The following is a 19568-nucleotide window of genomic DNA, read 5'->3' on the forward strand; positions in this document are numbered from 1 at the left end:
CTATATGTCTCTCTATGTTCAGTCATGCGAATTAGTCTATCTATGCTCTTCACTTTTAACCAGTCTCTTATATTTCCAGTCCATGATGTGCGCCTTTTATCGCTACCACGCTTCCCTTCAATTTTTCCTTCAATTATTAGTTTCATATATTGCGCGTGCGTTTCATGGCCGAGGCGTTAGAAAGAGACAACGTGGTTCGCTGTCAAACATCGGTTTTGTTAGGCAGTGGTAATTTTGCACTAAAGTTCAATCAATAAGTACGTATTAGGTAAGATAAAATAATAATAAGAGCGCACCGCCAACAAACTGTTACACAGTTTGGCGAAATTTTTGTAACGAAATTAATGAATGTTCTCTTTATATAACAATAAATTAAATAAAAATAAAAAAAAGTTATATATCCTATTCTGTGCCGCTGTAATTGGAGCTGATTCTTCGCCCGCCGCGGGCACAATGCCGGTTACGAGCATTCATTAAATTGCAGTGTTCTCCGCAAGCTCGCGCTGTCCTACGGTAACCCACATGCGTCTAATGTGACCTGCACTAGTGTTCTTCTAACCCTCTTATGTTGTGACCTCTTTAGGGGAGTCTAGGGAGACTTGATCCTTGGTCGCCAAAATTATAAAACCATAATGAATTGCCCATAAATGAAAACTGATGACTGACTGATAGGTGGATGGACTGTGTGAGAGATGATATGAAACGAATGCGAGTGAATGGTGAGATGACGGGCGAGAGAGAGGTATGGAAAAAAAGACATGCTGCGCCGACCCCAAATGAATGGGATAAGGGCAAGCGAATGATGATGAAATGAAAAATAATTGACCTATTAGGAATCAATTGTTATATGTTCTGATTTTGGATGTACATAGTTGAGGTAAAATTACTATTTTAATTTAATATAACTTTATAAACAAGTTTCCCTACAAACAAGTCTCCCCAGTCCCCCTTTTATTTTATTTTATTTATTTAAAAGGCACACTAAACAGACAACATTCAACATAGTTACAAAGAGTACATGAGTGGTAGGTATTGCATAAGAATGCCATCCAAAGCAAGCATGCACAGCAAGAAAGAAATATAAGGAGCAAAAACTATCCTAAAACTATAAAAAAGTATCCTAAAACTACTCAAAATTATACTAAATTACAAATTACAACATTTCGCAAATACTTAATAATTACATGTCAAATTGCGTACTATTATTGAGAAGTGTGATGATGGCCGAGAACCCTAAGAACCTGCCTCCTAAATACTGCCTGCCGTGAGTCGAAAATGTCAATATCTTTTGTCAAATTTAAACTAGCACAATATACTCGTAAGTACGTTTCCAATTCGCTTCTTCATATCCTGCCCAACATATCCCGCGCCATTTTAAAATATCTTAAAAAATACACTATTGTAACAGCCATACATCAAGTAAACGTAGTGAGCGATATTCAGAGTTCGCAATTTGTTACAGTTTTGAATTTGTTTTGATACGAACTTGACACGAGTCGCAGTGGATTTCGTGCACCAATAAGCGCGAGCGATCGTCATCATCATCTTATTCCTAACGTTGTTTCCTAATTTTGCGTCGGCTCAGGAGAGCCTAAGGTTTCGATCGGCATCGACTCCAATTCTTGGAATTTCGTTTTTACGAAAGTGACTGCAATCCGACCTTCCAACCTAGAGGAAAACTAGGCTTATTGGGATTCCTTTGGTTTCTCCACCGAATAGCGATTGGTACATGAATGAAATAATGGATGGCAAGCTTAAGCGCGAGCCATCGTACGTCGTTCCGCCATTTCGTTTTTGGTCGTATTATCGTATAAGTAATTATCAAAACCGTAAAAATAAATGTGAATGCCGTTGGCCGTGTGGATTGTGGAGCCAGCACGTGCCAAGCATCAATAGGGTTAACGGAGTGAGCCAAAGGATTTCATACAGATATATTTTTAACCGATTTTAAGGTTCTTAGAGTTTACCTGTCGAGAATCTTTAGATGTAGTGGTTTAAGGAGTCTTTTTTATGGGGATTAGATGACCACATTTTTGTATCAAAATACAAAGTTTAACAAAAACTACATCTACAAATGTTTTCTTAAAGTTTCATCAAGTAAAGATTTACGTAAGGTTACGTAACGACCGAAATGTACAGTCGAAGGCAAAAATATCGATACAGACAAATGGCTCAAAAATATGTGAACACGACTTTGATGTCTAAGGTGTAAGAGAGTATACATATTTTTGAAACTATGGGAATATTTACCGCCACCCATTTGCCGCCGCGCATTTGGGATTTTTTTATTTTTTTATTGCCACCGACGTCGTATAAAATATATATATATGCCCTTGATTGTACAGGAAATTGTCAGTATCAGGAGTCAATTTCATTATCAAATTGCTGAAGTAGGCGTGAGGCGCCCACAAGTTAGGGGTAAAACACACTGCCCTACTTGCCAAGAAAATCTGTTCAACAAAATTGATATCCTAGCTCGCATGGATCAGTTTCACCAACTACTCAAGAGCCACTAAAGCGGGTCATTTTACTCAGAAATTTCCATAGAAACTGACCGGTTCATTGCTCTTAAGTGTAGCCCATAATGAGCGAGCCACAGTCATCCATCAATCGGTTTCCACTCGATTTCCCAACTTAATCAGATGACGGCGCAATTATGGCGCGCCAATATGGCGTTTTATATCAAGAGCGGTGTTGTTGTGAAGATAAGCGAGCTTGAGCGAGTGAACACATGCTGCCAATTTACTTCGTAGTCTGTCGTGTCGTGAGTCCTTTATCGCGACAATATCGCGTTTTCTGCAGGATCAATTAAGGGTTTGTAATTACATTATTGGTAATTACATTCAATTACATTCAATTACATTCTATCAATTACCAAATGCTCAGCCAATTTAATTCTATCAATCTTTATGTTTTACACCTAATTTTATTTATTTTAAATTTTTATTGCTAATGTAAAATGTAAATTATACCTATGGATCAATGTTATCTGGAATTAATGATTTTATTATTATTATTATTTGTTTTTAGGCTTTTAAATAAAATATCCCAGACTTTTAGCGTTAACGGCTTATTTGATCAAGTTTGTTTTAATTTTATTTAGTTTCGTAGGCACCATCTTCATGATTTTTTTTTATTTTTTTTTGAACCTATGGTTCAAAAGTTTGAAGGAAATACCCTTTTTTTTCTTTCTAAATGATTATTTCCGAAATTATTTACTTTATTAAAAAATGTTGATTAAAGAGCCCTATTTATTTTGAAAGACATATCTAACGACACCCCACACTATAGGCATAAACGATAAAAAAATTGTCACACACATTTTGTTTCCTTCTAAGCGATTATTTCCGAAAATATCAACTTTATCAAGAAATATTTTTCAAAAACCCCTATTTATTAAGACTATCCAACGACATGTAAGTCATGTAACATAGGGTTGAAGCAAAAAAAAATTGTCACACACATTTTCTTCTTTTTTTTCATTTCATATCTCTGTTCACTCTGTTGTGGGATGTCGTTTGATAGGTCTTTTAAAATAAATAGGGGTTTTCAAAAAACATTTTTGACAAAATGAATATTTTCAAAAATAATCGCTTTTAAGCGACCCAGGAGACTGTAACCATGGCAACGAGAGAAAATATAACACTAAACTTACAGTTTTACGACTCCTGACGGTGCAATATCAGTACGTAAAATATTACCCAAAAGGCCAAAAATGACAAGCAGCATTTCGCGAGGTTATTTATTTAGAATCTTGTTAATACCGAGTTTGTTTAGAAAGTCTTAGTTTGTCAGCCAGTTAGTAGTTTCAAGAAAGTTAGTTAGGTAGTTTGCAGCGCTCGGCATTAATCAGACCTAACTAATTTAATTTATTTTGAACTGGGAAATGACAATTGATGTGCCCCAATTACTGCAAGATATAATACTTTAGATGGGGTAGCTACTGAAACTATAAATATATCCTCTAGCCGCCCAGAAGCCTATAAAAAGGTCTCTCATTACATTCTAATTTGAATCTTTATTTTGACAAAACTTCCTAGTAAAATGAATCTTAAAAAAAACCGACTGAAAAGGATAAAATACAATATTATCCCGTTTTATATACGCTAGCAACTGAAACATTTGAAGTCAGTGCCAAGCCAAATAGTTGCAATACTGGTTATAATAATGGTTCTTTCTTTCTTATTAAACTACATCAGGATTGGCGTTCGATTTGGCAAGGTGTTGACGTTTTTAAATTTGGCTTAGCACCGACTTCAAATGTTTCAGTTCCTAGCGTATATAAAACGGGATATTTATTATTTTGTTTTATCCTTTTAAAAGTCTTCCAAGTTTTCCATTTTTGGTTTTAAGTTATTCTTATGAGTGATACATCGTTCTGTAAGACTGCCTATCTGTCTACTGCGAAATACGAAAATCGAAATTTCGTTATCTGCCTCTCTATCACTAGTATCACTCTTGCGTATTCGAACGATAGAGAAGCAGATAACGAAATTTAAACTTTTCGTTTCGCCGTAGGTTCCTGTAAACAAACCGTCTTGATCATAGGCAAAGTATATACAAGTAGTTATAGACGCGCCACCGAGCGACCGGGGGGTCGGGGGGTAAGAGAAAGAATATTCGTATACAATTTGGGCAGCATAGGATTTTTTCTCTTTCACTCTTATAAATTTCGGTATTTCGCCATCGCCTCCTACCTATGATGCCACCCGGTCGGTGATAAGGACAAATCATAGCACTATTTTCTCTTTCCTCTTATAGGAATCGCAATAAGACTATCTTTCTCTATATATCAAAGGGTCTCAGGCCCTTGGTCTTGATGCATCAATGTCATATTTATTCGCAACAAATTATCTGTGAAAACTTGTGAATGAACTGTTTAAGGTGGTTCGACTAGGTTACCCAAAGTTTACCCCGCTAGATGGCGCCACTTTCGCAAATTTTCAGGTTTTATTGTTTTGTGGAATAGTCTTGGTATCTGTATACTTAAAAGTATGTTTAAGTATGATAAAATCAAGATTTTCATAATACTTACATACATACATACATATAATCACGCCTATTTCCCGGAGGGGTAGGCAGAGACGCCAGAGACCACGGATTTCCACTGACATACCTCTTTCGCTTCCTTTACTTTCATAACATTCCTCATACACGCTCGCCGGTTTAGGGTGCTCTTGACCTGGCCTTTCTTCAGGATTTCCCCGATATTTCTCTCATAATACTTGTACAAAGTAAATAGGTAGGTTCTCCAATAATTTAAGAATATATCTGTGCTTACTCCAAAAATATTAACGTAAGACTTTGTTAAGTACACGTCGCATAAAACAGCGGGTTGGTAATGAGAAAAATAAATCTTAATAGCAGTAACGAAGTGCATCCCGACAATGAATGCAAATAGAATGCACGAGTCATTGCCGGGTGCACTGCGGACGGGGCTACCATACAAAAGGTTGCAGCTATTACAGCATGGGTAGGACCCTGAGAACGTCGCAGGGTGATCAGAGTAGCTTAGAATTTTTTAGAGAAACCTTTCTCTAAATATATATTAAACATTTTTTTATACCTTTTTTAGTTACCGCAGCTCTTCCTTTTTGTTTTAAATGCCTTAGGATGAATTTTTCAATTTTTAGGGTTCCGTACCCAAAGGGTAAAAACGGGACCCTATTACTAAGACTCCGCTGTCCGTCTGTCCGTCTGGCTGTCTGTCCGTCTGTCTGTCACCAGGCTGTATCTCATGAACCGTGATAGCTAGGCAGTTGAAATTTTAAAAAGTGCGGAACCCTCGGTGCGCGAGTCCAACTCCGGTATTTTTTCCTTTAACATTAAAAGAATACTGAGTAAACGCCTATAAATATTTATGTTCAAGCTGCTGCAACTTGCTTGTTACGCACTCGTAGTCACACACACAAGTGACACACACATATACCAATATGATATGTTTTATAAATAGGTATAGAATAGTTAAGTAAGGTACTAACATTAGGAACAGTTTGAGTTGGATTATGGGCTTTGGTTCCAAAGAAAGAGAAACAAGGTAAATTCACTTGAAATGATTATTTTACATAAGACCGATGCACTTACAAGAATACATGTTCGCTCAACCAAACGCATAGAAAGAGGCGCCCTCTATTGGTGGCAATATTTGAAACCTAAAACCAGACGAGTATTTGTGTGGCCAGTGTTCAATTTTCAATTCAACAGTTTGTACTCGAAATAAATGCATTTATTAAATATATATTTGTATGGCAGGCGGGCACGAGCAGCCTCTTAAGTCCGCGGGTTATTTCCACTTGTGTTCCCCGGTTTTATTATAAAATGGAATAATGAAAGTCGGGTGTTCGCTGTCTAGCTCTTAATAGTTTGCGGCCGGGGGTCGCTACCCTCTGCACTTTTATTCATAGCTTTGTTTCCTTTATTATACACAATCCACTGTTTCTACAATTTGTCATTAAAGCTCACAATTCCCTTAAGGTGGTTCCCTGAGCCAGAAGGCGAAAAATCCCCTTATATGATCATGTTTTTCTAAGAAGCGTGGATATTCGTAGACGTGGAAAAAATATATGTAGTTCTTGACTATATTATCTTTAATATCATAGCTTCCGATACACGAATTATGAAACTTCGCTCGATACAATTAATTTCCAAAGTAACCTCTAACTTGGACTTTTAATCCAACTTTACTCGGTTATTTATTATGTGATACTATAAACAAAAAAAGAAGAAAAAACAATCCTAACTTAAATAGTAATTTCATAGCTTTCGAATTTTGATATTGTAGGGTAACGTTTTTAAAATAAATAAAAATCGATAAAATTCGATCAAAATTGACACGTGGGATAATCTAATGACACGATACTTATATTATTTTAAGGATGACTCACGTTAGACCGGGCCGTGTCCGGGCCGGAGCATCCGGCGCTTCGTTATCTATGGAAAGCATCACGTGATCACCTGTCATGTCATAGAAAAGTAAGCGCCGGAAGCTCCGGCCCGGACACGGCCCGGTCTAACGTGAGTCATCCTTTACGCAGTAAGCTCAATGTCATTTTTCATACTTGCGTTCAACGCTGCGTAAAACAACCGCGCGCTTTAAAGTGGATTTTCAGAAAAAGTGGCCATTTACTTCTTTTCTAAAAACTAACAACTTTAAGGTTATTTAAACAAGAAAGAAAAATGTGTCCCCAGTTTTTGAGACGGTTCATATTCAAAATGCGTTACAATACTGTCAATACATTTTTTTTATGTAATATAAAGCAAATGAGCAGACGAGCCGTCTGATGGGAAGCAGTCATCGCCGCCCATGGACATAAGCAATATCACTTATAAATTTTTCGGATTTTTATTTCCGTTAAAGTCCAAACTCAAGGTTTGCCAGCGAGCGATGGAGCGCAGTATACTAGGTGTTCGCAGAACTGATAGAATCAGAAACACGGAACTGCGCTCCAGAACTCGAGTTGTAGATGTAGGTGTCCAGACCGCTAAGCTTAAGTGGGACTGGGCTGGGCATGTCTGCCGCATGCACCCTGAAAGGTGGGCCAAAATGGTTACCAAGTGGGACCCACGGAACACCATAGATGGTGCTGGCCGGGGTGCAGGCAGGCCGAAAAGGAGATGGCGGGACGACTTGGACGCATTTTATCCGGATTGGCGGGACACTACAAACGACAGGGTCGAGTGGAGGTAACGAGGGGAGGCCTTTGCAAAGCAGTGGGACACTAAATTAGGCTAGTAAAAAAAAATCCTTTTCTAAATCGATAGCCCTCGTGATTTTGAGCAGAAGTATTCTGAAGTTAGGTATACCCCAGTGCACATAATATAAATTTGAAGTCTACCTTTATCTCGAAGTTACCGTGCGGCATCCGAGAATATCGAACGGAGGACATATTTTAGTAGTCGAAGTGTAACTTCGGTCACATAGGACTCTGTTCTTCAGAAATTTTAGAATACACATGAAGTTGCGGGACTTGCGAGTCGACAGTACGTTTCGTGAGAAAATTTGTAGCCCAAGTTTATGTATGTTTCTGTCTTTATAGTAAAGGTTTAATAGAGGAATATCGAATTCTGTAAGGCGTAATAAACTTAGTAACAAACAAAAAAGTTGAGGAATGAATAAGTGATACCATGTGATACATCTTTAAAAGTAAAGGTTCCAGAAATATATTTAGATCTAGATAATGTGTTAAAATTGGTCGACTTAATTTAATAAATGGACTTGATATTTAATTTAATACATAGACTTGATATTTAATTTAATTTGTGATACATAGGTACAGTCGCCATTAGATATATATTATCGGAGCGGCCGAGGAGCTCAAATATATCTGAACACGCAACTAGCGCCAACAATAGACGCGTGTTCAGATATTTGTAAGCACCTTGGCCGCTCCGATATATGGCGACTGTATATAACATACATTTAAGTACAGTCAAGGGCATAAATATATATACATTCCAAAAGTTTTAAAAATATGTGTACGTTCTTACACCTTAGCCAATAAAGTCGTGTTCACATACTTTTGAGCCATTTGTCTGTATCGATATTTTTGACTTCGACTGTAGCCTTTGGAATCATGATAACGATTTAAATGATCGCTAACTATTGACTACCGAACTACTCGCAGTAACTACCGAAGCGTTACAGTTACCGTTTCGACTTTCAACTGAAGCTATTAAGAAGTACCTCCATAGCAGTTCGGATATGCTAAGCATGCAGTTCATCCCTCATCGCCTCATCGCTATGCAATTGGGGGGTCACTTCGTCACACCTCGAGACGTCGCTTGCATACCAAAGTGGGTATCCATGGGGATTGGGGATTTCAGACACTGAGCTTTACAACAGAATATGGTCTCAAGCTTCATCAAAAATTTATGAAGTCGGAGATCACGTTTTTTAGTACCTACATAATTATGATTTAAGGGAAAAGTTGAATTTATAGAGCAACTAGCGACCCGCCCCGGCTTCGCACGGGTGCAATGCTGATGTTGTTCAGCGTTGGAGGTAATGGCGACCAAATGAAAGCAGAGAATCTGATATCTTAATTTAATGTTTTACAGAAGGCTGGTTAGAAAAAGTGGGCTTATCTACATACATGTAGAAGCTTATATAGTAAAGTACAGCGCCACACTATGACACTACGGATTGGTTAGGAACTATTACATACATTGACATAGCTAACAGCTTATTGAGCACTTAAACTAGTACACAATAGTTTCGGTAGATGTCACCTTTACATATCATAGGACGATTGAGAGACTTAATCTGTCTAGATTAGGTAAGTAGGTACTTAGGTATGCTAATACCTACTTATCTGCTACTTGTTAAGATAGGTCTTAACATTTTGCCACCCCTTGAAATAGTTAATGTTTTATGAGTAACATTAGGTATTTCAAAGAATAGGCTTTATACATTTTACCTATCAGTAAGGATGGGCAGAGTTCTTTGTTACGAGTTATAGTTAGGTAATTACTTAAAATTTAATTAGATCTGTGCCCATTCTTATAAATGAAACAACAATAGGAAATGATTTTTATTTTAAATAGGGAGTAGGTATTCTAATTATGTACATAGGTACTAGGTAAGTAAGGTAATTTAGGTACTTAATTATACTTATTAGACACTTAGTTATAATTATTTGAACTTTACATTAGGTTGGTACTGTTGGTAGGTATTTACTACTTATATGACTTCACCCGAAGTAGGTAATGGACAAATGTTATTGAACGCGCGTTGGATGTCCCCTCTGGCGGTTCGGATGACGGCCACCCTGGTGACGCCATCCCGGCCCGGCTGCGTCGCGACGATCTTGCCCAGCCTCCACCGGCAGGGCGGCAGACGCTCGTCTCGTACCAGGACGACGGTGTCGACTGCGAGGCTTGGGCCGCGCGCGCTCCTCCACTTCGTGCGTTCCTGCAGCGTTCCGATGTAGTCACGTGACCAGCGCCGCCAGAAGTCCTGCGTGATTTGTTGCAAAAGTTGATAGTGAGTTAATCGGTTCTTTGGTACATGGTTATAATCTTCGTCCGGAAGTGAATTTGGTGCTTTTCCAATTAAAAAGTGAGCTGGCGTAAGGACAGGATAGTCAGGATTTGAACTAGGTAAGGGACATAGTGGCCTAGAATTTACCATAGATTCTACCTGATATAGGATTGATACAAATTGTTCGTAAGTTAACAAAGATAACCCTAATACTCTTTTTAAATGATATTTGGTAAGTTTTATACTAGATTCCCATAGGGACCCCATATGAGGTGTATAGACAGGAATAAAACTCCATTTTATGCCCTCGTCTGCGCAATGAGATACTAGCTCGCTCGAGCTGTCCTGTAGGTATTTTTGTAAATCTTTTAGCTCGTTACTAGCCCCATGAAAGGTTGTTGAATTGTCACTCACCAACTCCTTCGGTTTACCTCTCCTGGCGATGAATCGTCGCAGCGCCGCCAGGAAATTGGCTGACTCGAGCCCTGTAATTAATTCGAGATGAATTGCCTTTGTTGCAAAACAAATAAACACTGCTATATAGCACTTAGAGACCTTGTAACCACGCCCTGTCCTATCTCTAATGTTATAAGGTCCTCCATAATCGATACCCGTGATAGCAAAGGGGGGGGAAGGATTTACCCTTGAGGGGGGTAAGTTTCCCATTATAGGGTTAGTAGTCTTTGGATTTGCTCTAAAACACGGAACGCATTTATTTACAATTTTCGAGGCTAACATCCTACCTTTTGTTGGCCAGATGCGCTCGCGAATAGTTGAAAGTAATAACTGAGGGCCAGCGTGCAGAGTACGTATATGTGCGTTTGCCATCAGTAGTTTGGTAAGCGCGTGCTCGTGACTTAATATTAAAGGATGTTTTTTTTCATATGCATAATGCGAAAGACCGATTCGTCCGCCTACGCGAACGAGTCCGTCCTTCATGAATGGGTGTAAAGATAATATTTTTGATTTGTTAAGAACCGGTTTATTGTTTTGCAATAATTTATATTCGTGTGGGAATGATTCCATTTGTGCATGTCTAATTAATGCGTGATCCGATTTTTTTAATTCTTCTACGGACAATGGTCCTGATAATTTATTATTTGGATTAATTGTTCGAGTTTTATTTTTTGTATTATATATAAATCGAAGTATGTATGCTAATACATGAATAAGTGTTTTATCGCTTGACCACCTGTGGAAAAGATATTGTATCGTGTCGTTAGATTCTGTGCTAATAGCCAAGGTGAGAGTTATGTTTACGTCGCTCTCGGCCTCGGGTGCATGATTTAGTGACTCAGAATCGTGGGTCGGCCATGTGTCCGGACTTTGGGTCAACCACGCCGGCCCAGACCACCATAACTGGTTGGTTTCCAGCTTGCCTGGTGCTACCCCTCGGGACAAAAGGTCGGCGGGGTTATCCTCCGAGCGGACCCATGACCACTCGTGCTTGTTTGTAAGTGATAATACTTTTGTGACTCTGTTACTAACAAAACAAGTTAATTTAGGGTTACTATTTTTTATCCAACATAATGTTATTTTTGAATCTGACCACAGGTTGATTCCGGAAACGTCACATTTTAATGCTCGTTTTATTTTGTCGACATGTGTCGCGAGCAGTAAACTGGAACAAAGTTCCAAATTTGGAATAGTTTGGGGTTGTATTGGACTTATTTTTGATTTTGAGTAAAGTAGGTGAACTTGTACGTTTCCTACTCTATCGCTTGATCGTATATAGATGGCAGCGCCATAGGCTTTAATACTACTGTCACAGAACCCATGAATTTGTATCGTTACATAATTGGGTATGACTGTACATCTCGAAATTTTCAATTGGTTTAATAAAAACAAGTCTCGATAGAATGTGTTCCATTCTTGGATCAAGTCTTGTGTTAATTCGGTATCCCAATCTAATTGAGCCTTAAATAATTTTTGAATAAATATTTTGGCTACTACAATTACTGGTCCCGTCAAGCCTAGGGGGTCGAAAATGGACGAAATTACCCCTAGTACCTTTCTTTTGGTGATTGGGTGTGAAATTTGGTTTTCTTTAATGGTATACATAAGCTCATCTGAGTCACTAGACCACGCTAAACCCAGGACCTTATGTGTTTTATCTCCAAATTCGGTTGTGTGTGTGTTTTGGTGTGTGTGTGTTTCGCTCACCCGTTTTATGATGACTTCGGAATTGGACTTCCATTTCCGCAGCGTGAAGTTGGCTCCCCGCAGGATCTCGTTCACCTGTGATGCAGTTTCAGCTACCTGATTCTCGTCGTCGCCGCCGGCGATAAAATCGTCCATGTAGAACTGGTTCGCTATGGCCTCTGCAGCTGCTGGAAATGTGTGTTGGTTTTCGTTTGACAATTGTAACAAACATCTGGTTGCAATATGTGGTGCTGACTTTAAGCCGAAACTTAATGTGGTCAGCATATAAATTTGGAGTCGTTGGTGAGTATTTTCCCGCCAAAATATGCATTGTAGGTATTGTTGATTTGGTTTAACATAAATACATCTGTACATTTTTTGTATGTCAGCGTTAATAACATATTGGTATTTTCGGAATCGTAGAAGTATATTTATGAGTTCGTCCTGTATTATTGAGCCTTTGTATTGGATATCATTCAAAGAAATGCCGTTATCAGTTCTGCATGAGCAGTCGAAAACAATTCGAATAGGGGTTGAGGGGGAGTCGCGAAAAACAGCTTGGTGGGGTAGAAAATTACATGGGCCATCATAATTATCTTGTAATTGAATCATATGGCCAGCTTGTTCGAACTCGCGCATGAAATTCACATATTTATCTTTAAATTCGGGGTTCCGCTCGAACTTGGATTCTAATGTTTTGAACCTCCGATATGCTATGTGCCTAGATTGACCTAACTTGGTAGGTGGCTGCTTTAATGGAAGTTCTATTTCGAAATTACCCTCAGAGTTGTGAGTGTGAGTTTTCAGAAATATATCCTCACATTGTTTTTCATCATAGGGTAAATTTGGTGCGGAACCCTCCTCTATTTCCCAAAACTTTTTTAATTGAGTTTCTACTGTAACTTTACATTGAATGGCAGACTCGGTTTTTTTTTGTACGGAACCCGTGACTATCCATCCTAATCGCGAGCGTCTCAGAACCGGTAATCCGGGCCCGAGCTTGTATTTACCGGTAAGAAGTAAATCAAAGAATATCTCCCCACCGATAAGCAAATCTACATCTTGAGCTAAGTTAAACTCGTCATCAGCTAATTTATAACGCGACGGAATGTGCCAACGTTGCACGTTTGGTATTAAAATGTTGGTAGTACAAATTATAGGCGTAATAAAACAGGACAAATTCGTTGTAAAGGTTCCGTCTAAGGAATGCAATGTTACGTCACACGATTCTAAAAGGCTAGACACTTTTTCATTGAAACCTATGACATTTAAGGCAAGTTGTTCCTTGTTTAATTGTAACTTTTTGGCCGCGTTTTCGGTAATGAAATTTTCTTGCGAGCCATTGTCTAAAAATGCCTTCATTTTATGCACATTGTTATGCTTATCCCTAACGAGCACTTGGGCTGTTGTAAGGAAAACTGACCTATTTCGCGCATTGTTTATTTGTTTTTCGATTAAAGTGTTATTCGACAAGGTAGTCTCGATTTGACTAGAACTCGGTTGTTCGTCGATTAACGTTGATATTGGTAATCGCGTTGGTACGGGGTTACTACCTACATGAGTGTTGGTATTTGGTTTGTGTAGTAACGTATGATGCTTGCCCTTACATACTCGACATGTACTGGCCCTGCAGTTTGTTAAGACATGCGTTCCGGACAAACAATTAAAGCATAATCGTAATTTATTCACGGCTCGGATGCGCGCGATAACGTTTAATGCACTAAACTTTGGACACTGATTAATATAATGCGTACTCGAACAATACGGACACTGGTTACATTTAAACTGTTTGGAGGTTACCTTGATAGGTTCGGACGTGGTTACCATGGCCTTCTTGGAAGTGCTGGGTGCGTCCGATGGTACTGCTGGGCTGGTCGCTTCCAGCCGGTCAGCTCGGTTCTTTAGGAAGGTTTTGAAATCCTGCAACGAAGGCAATTTTCTCAAATCAACACTGTTTTCCCACTTTGATTGCAATCGACTGTCTAACTTTTTAACTAACATGTGAATAATTGCGAGATCCCAATTTTCGGTAGGTACATTTAATGAGCGCAAAGATCTCAAATGTTTGGAAATATTATCGCACAGACCTCTTAGACCCGAAGGAGTTGACGGTACCGGTTCCACGTCGAACAAGGCTCGCATGTGGTTGGTGACTAAACGTTTAGGATTATTATAACGTTCACAAAGCATCTGCCACGCGAGCATGTACGCGTCCTCGGAGAAATCGAGCGAACTAATTACCTCAAGTGCGCCGTCTTGTAAACAACTGCGTAGGTACTTATATTTTACGATCGGTGCTAAGCTAGCTTGGTTGACTAGGGCATCAAATGTGTCTCGAAATTGCAGCCACTGTGTTAGGTCTCCGTCGAAGCTAGGGAGGCTAATTTCGGGATATTTTATCGACTCACCGAGGGGTTGCTGCGGCGGGGCTTGCGGAATATGGTCATTTGGTGTTGAATCGGTATCTACCTTCGCCAGCAGCTTGCCCTTAGCGCTAAGTCGGTAAAATGTGTCCTCAAATGACATACGCTCGGCCTCGTGGGCTTCGATGTCCCCTTCGTCGCTGCACAGTGTCTCGATCCGGTCCTGTATCTCAGAGAAATCATTGTATAACTTTGGTAATTGTTCTAGTCTTAAGCTTATGTCTACAATTATTTCGGCCGTCAATGCACTTGAGTCGATTCTTTCTATAAATTTATTAAATACAGTTAATTTTCGCTTACAGACACCTCGTCTATTTTTTAACTGCCTAATTTCTAACTCTTCTAGAGTGTTTTTGGAAGTTTCTAACATGATTAAGAACGATTACAATTTACAATTTGTAGGAAATAAATCGATTACAATTAAATTTGGTAGGGAGATTTGGTAGATAGGTTAGGGAATGCCAGCTCACTTGCCTTCTCGATTGATGCTCGTGCGCGTGGCGTAGCTTGGTGATTGCCCTCGCTTGGGCGCTCCTTCTGCCTCTGGTGTGGTACCACCCACGTGGTCCCTTTGGTACTTGCGGTAGCCGTTCCCTGCTGCGGCTGCGGTGCCACGCACGTGGTCCCGCTTTGGTGGCTCGGTCGGCGCCTGTCGCGTTGGCTCAGGCCGCTCGATCGAGTGGTGTGGTCGCCTCCTAGTCACCTCTTCAGCTTCTTCAGGTCGGCGGAGCCCCACGCGGTTGCTGCCTACGTGGTAACGTTGCTCTCCCGGCCTAAATCAGGATACGCGGCGATTCCTCGACGTACCGGCTCGCAAATTTTACTAAATTTACTAGCGATTCGCTTTAAAGTACTGAGATTAACCGCGATTTAAACTAGGGGTCACCATTATGTTCAGCGTTGGAGGTAATGGCGACCAAATGAAAGCAGAGAATCTGATATCTTAATTTAATGTTTTACAGAAGGCTGGTTAGAAAAAGTGGGCTTATCTACATACATGTAGAAGCTTATATAGTAAAGTACAGCGCCACACTATGACACTACGGATTGGTTAGGAACTATTACATACATTGACATAGCTAACAGCTTATTGAGCACTTAAACTAGTACACAATAGTTTCGGTAGATGTCACCTTTACATATCATAGGACGATTGAGAGACTTAATCTGTCTAGATTAGGTAAGTAGGTACTTAGGTATGCTAATACCTACTTATCTGCTACTTGTTAAGATAGGTCTTAACAGATGTATTATACATTTAAACCTTCCTCTTTAATCTATTAAAATGAATCGCATCAAAACCCGTTACGTAGTTTTAAAGATCTAAGCATACATAGGGACAGATCCATCCAGTGGTTTTAGAAACATTGCAGAACTCAAAGCTTTTCTTGATTGAATCCCCGTCCCCTTCTGCCCTTCCCTCTGGAGGATTTTTGAATGTGTTCAGGAGTAGATGAGTAATAAATATCAAACCAAATAAAGATATTAAAACGCCAAATGCCGCCCATGACACATTTAAGCCCGAACACAATAATTCCCAGTTCCGGGCTCTGCCCAATTTGCGCCAAATGCCCGCAATGAAACTCCAAACAGCGTGTATTAAGCAAGAAAAACGTATAATGGGCATAATGGCACTCGGCAGTGCCAGAATTACGTCAACGCGGTCATAAATTCAGATTAAGTGCGCGTAATGATATATGCGCGGTATTATTTACCAACTTACGAGAAAAGTGCGGTGTTGAAGGATGAGGGTTGAAATTACAGACGAGACAGATAACAGAATTTCGACTTATAATACCCTCTGAACTCCAGTTAAAACCACTTCTCATTTTAACAGTTCGATAGTCCTTAAGTTTGTAACATAGATTATTGCCAATTATTTTCTACGACCTCTAATCCCTATAAATTGGTAGGGGACTAATGAGTCAATTTACGTACAATAAACAATGAGTTTGAAATGAACACGCCTGAAGGACTTCAAGTCAAGTTCAGATTTCATTTACAAGTGATTAATTTGTGTTCAGATAAAACCGAAATTTATTGTTTTATGAGGTTCTTCATTTTTCTTTAAATAAATGAACTTGTAGACAGAATTATATTTGAGATGAGTTTTGATTTGATTTTGAATCACCAATTCTAAATTTTTGTTCTTTATTACGATTTTCCAAATAATCAAATTATTCAGCTATGAAGGTATTTATCTTATCCCAAACTGTAAATGTAAATCAGAGGACCTTTTTTGTATTAGATTTAGTACAACGTAATATCTAACATTCTAATATACATACCTAAACAATTAGTGAACTTTTAAAATTTAATCAATTTAGCGATAATTCGCCTTCTCACTACAACTACTGTACATGTTAACCCATTTACATTTCAAGGTAAAATGTATTGTATTAACGGTAAATCAATTGCACAAAGCAAAACTAATTATCGACTTAGTAAGAAGCCACATTAAAGAAGAAGCTAGAGTCAGCAACTTTCTATGAAAACATTACATTTATAATGACACTTACACACTTTATAATCAAGTCGGTACAAAGTCAGCTTAGACAGATTCTAGTTATCCATATTGAACCATCACCATCCGCCATGAGCCTGGCATCAAATCATGCAGTCCGGGAGTTATGGCCGACGTGCGGGGCCTGCTAACAAGTGAGGTGAGATTACGGTATCTTGGGAGGTATATGTATTATAATCTTTTTGTAGGCTTCAAGGTGAGGGATAAGCTAATGGCTCCTCTACACGATGGGCCATCATACTGGCCCACCAAGATGGGCCAGCGTGTAGAGAGGTTAGTGGTGTCGGATGGCTTATGGCGCGGCAGGATGGCGATGGGATGGCCGCGGTGTCGGTTTTTCGTACGCACAACAAAGGTAGTGGGCCAGCGATGGAAGTACGCATCTACACGTGGCCCATTTCACGAGTGTATTGAGTGTATGTAGTGTGTGTAAAGTGGCTATGCCAGACTTTGACCATCATTTGTGACTTTTGTATTGCTTTAAGACAATGGGTTCCATACAGATATTTGATACTCAAAACAAACCTGATCGACTGATACCATAAAAAAAATTGTCAACTACCCGATTGGGCTGAATGAACGCAACGAGCGATCGACAGCCCGCCTGCTTCCGACCGGGCGTCCATGCGCTACATCTACATCTACATGCTGGAGCTCCATTAACGTCAACAGATTCCGCCTACAAATTATCTGCTTTGCCTGAAGGTTGACTAGTAGAGAATACCTTATAGCCTGAAGTACGCCTTTTGTACGATTGCTCTTTGCTTTTGCGATTTGCTCTTTTGTGCAATGAAGATTAAATAAATAAATAAATAAACAGACACTCCGTTAAATTGATAGATTGGGAAACTATATAGCTACTACCCAAATCAGCTTAATATGATAAATCTTCAATCTGAAGGAAATAAGCAACTATTTTCGTTTTCTGCTTTCTAAAGTGGGGCGCTACTATTACATAACCCGCCAACGGAGCGACAGCTGACTATCACCTTATAAACTTAACAATTTTATCAACCGGGAAGAACTAGACTTATTTTGACCGGGATATAGACCGTGATTACCTTTTGTATTATTTATGAGCTCTCGATATAACTAGTTAATAAGCTTTTGCTGTGGCTCACGAATTTCGGTCCATTGCGGTTCAGAGAACCGACACTGAATCACAGCAAACGTTCGGTTCGGAACAAATGACGTAACGTTTACGAATTATTTCCGAAACATTACGAACGTCGCGCCGTTACTCAAGCCAGCTTAACTCGTTGAATTTTAACTGGGATTTAGTGTTAAGGCAAGTTTAGGCGCGGGGCAGTACTGGCGCGAGTCGGCTTGCCTGATTACTGGAGGGTACAGACAGAAACATTACGGACGTATAGGCTCAAGGGTGGCATCGGAATTAAACAAAAATGCGGTAAGTTTTTCAATTTTAGCTATATTACTGGCCCACTTGGCCCAGGTCAACTTATGAGACAAATACAACAAGAGAATAAAATATTATATAACTTCATAATTTGAAGTTACTAGCGACCCGTCCCGGCTACGCACGACTTACACAAAACCTTACCAAATTATATACCTAAACCTTTCTCAAGAATCACTCTATAGATAGGTAAAAATAACCGCATGACAATCCGTTCAGTAGTTTTTGAGTTTTACACGAACATACATGACAGACGCGGCGGGGGACTTTATTTATATGTACCTGTATCTGCTTGTATTTATGAGCAACGTCATGAAATGCGTATAAAAGCGTTAGGCCATGTGAAGATATTCTTGATTTATATTTAGGTATATGTGCAATAGTGTCAATAATACATATGGATATACCAATTTGATACCTAGTGACAGTATTTAATTTAACTAATGCATTTGCATTCTGCCAGGAGAGTGGGCAAAATTAATTCTCGATGGGCCGCGAATTGCGGCATCCTCGAAAATCAATTTATTACCCGATTGTTGGTGACTTGTTTATTTTCTGAATTACAGCAAACAGACAAACACGATTAGTGCAAATAAACGCGAAAGTTGATTAAGGGCGGTTTCAGACTAGCGTTTTATACGAGCGTTCGTATACGCGCGTATAGATCAAATGTAGGGAAAAGTATCGAGCATGTAAACTCGTAAAAACCAAATCCCACCAAAAACATTTTCATGTAAAATGTTGCCAAGTCGAAACCGTCAGGCTCGCACTGTCAAAAAGTTATCAGATCTCATGTAGAGCCAAGCTTCTAACTCTACAAGCCCTAACTTCACAAACTACACCTTAGTAAAATACGTTACTACAAGAACTACTGTATAACAAAAAAGTAATGAATACCTGAATAAAATTTTCACCTTACGCCCATGTGACGGTAGCGAAACGGCCAAGCCACATATTTTGACTAAGGTGTAGTTTGTGAAGTTAGGGCTTTTACAGTTAGAAGCTTGGCTCTACATTAGATCTGATAACTTTTTGACAGTGCGAGCCTGACGGTTTCGTCTTGGCAACATTTTACATGAAAAT

General features: G+C 39.3%; 1 protein-coding gene across 14 annotated transcripts; it reads right to left on the reverse strand.

Annotated features, from left to right (window-relative positions):
• Positions 1–9520: 9520 nt before the first annotated feature.
• LOC134744487 (uncharacterized) lies at positions 9521–15668 on the reverse strand. 14 transcript variants are annotated; one of them, XM_063678312.1, is made up of 3 exons: positions 14209–15633; positions 10394–10464; positions 9521–9955 (listed from the first exon to the last, which is right to left on the reverse strand). In XM_063678312.1, the coding sequence occupies exons 1-3, from the start codon at positions 14912–14914 to the stop codon at positions 9680–9682; spliced, it is 1053 nt and encodes a 350-aa protein (XP_063534382.1). In that variant the 5' UTR covers positions 14915–15633; the 3' UTR covers positions 9521–9679. The 14 variants fall into 14 exon arrangements, with proteins under 14 accessions (XP_063534382.1, XP_063534381.1, XP_063534380.1 ...); XM_063678311.1 differs by having other exon boundaries at positions 13946–15625; XM_063678310.1 differs by having other exon boundaries at positions 13922–15616.
• Between the last annotated feature and the right edge of the window lie 3900 nt (positions 15669–19568).

The sequence above is a fragment of the Cydia strobilella genome, chromosome 9 (assembly GCF_947568885.1).
Source record: "Cydia strobilella chromosome 9, ilCydStro3.1, whole genome shotgun sequence".
NCBI classification, from domain to species: Eukaryota; Metazoa; Arthropoda; class Insecta; order Lepidoptera; family Tortricidae; genus Cydia; species Cydia strobilella.

What these genes read in the sequence shown, in the direction of transcription:
- LOC134744487 (XM_063678302.1), bottom strand. Translation starts at nt 14,914, where the DNA reads ATGTTAGAAACTTCCAAAAACACTCTAGAAGAGTTAGAAATTAGGCAG. An exon ending in GAGGTAAACCGAAGGAGTTG is followed by an intron (nt 9,956 to 10,393) that starts GTGAGTGACAAT and finishes CAAATCACGCAG; the next exon opens with GACTTCTGGCGGCGCTGGTC.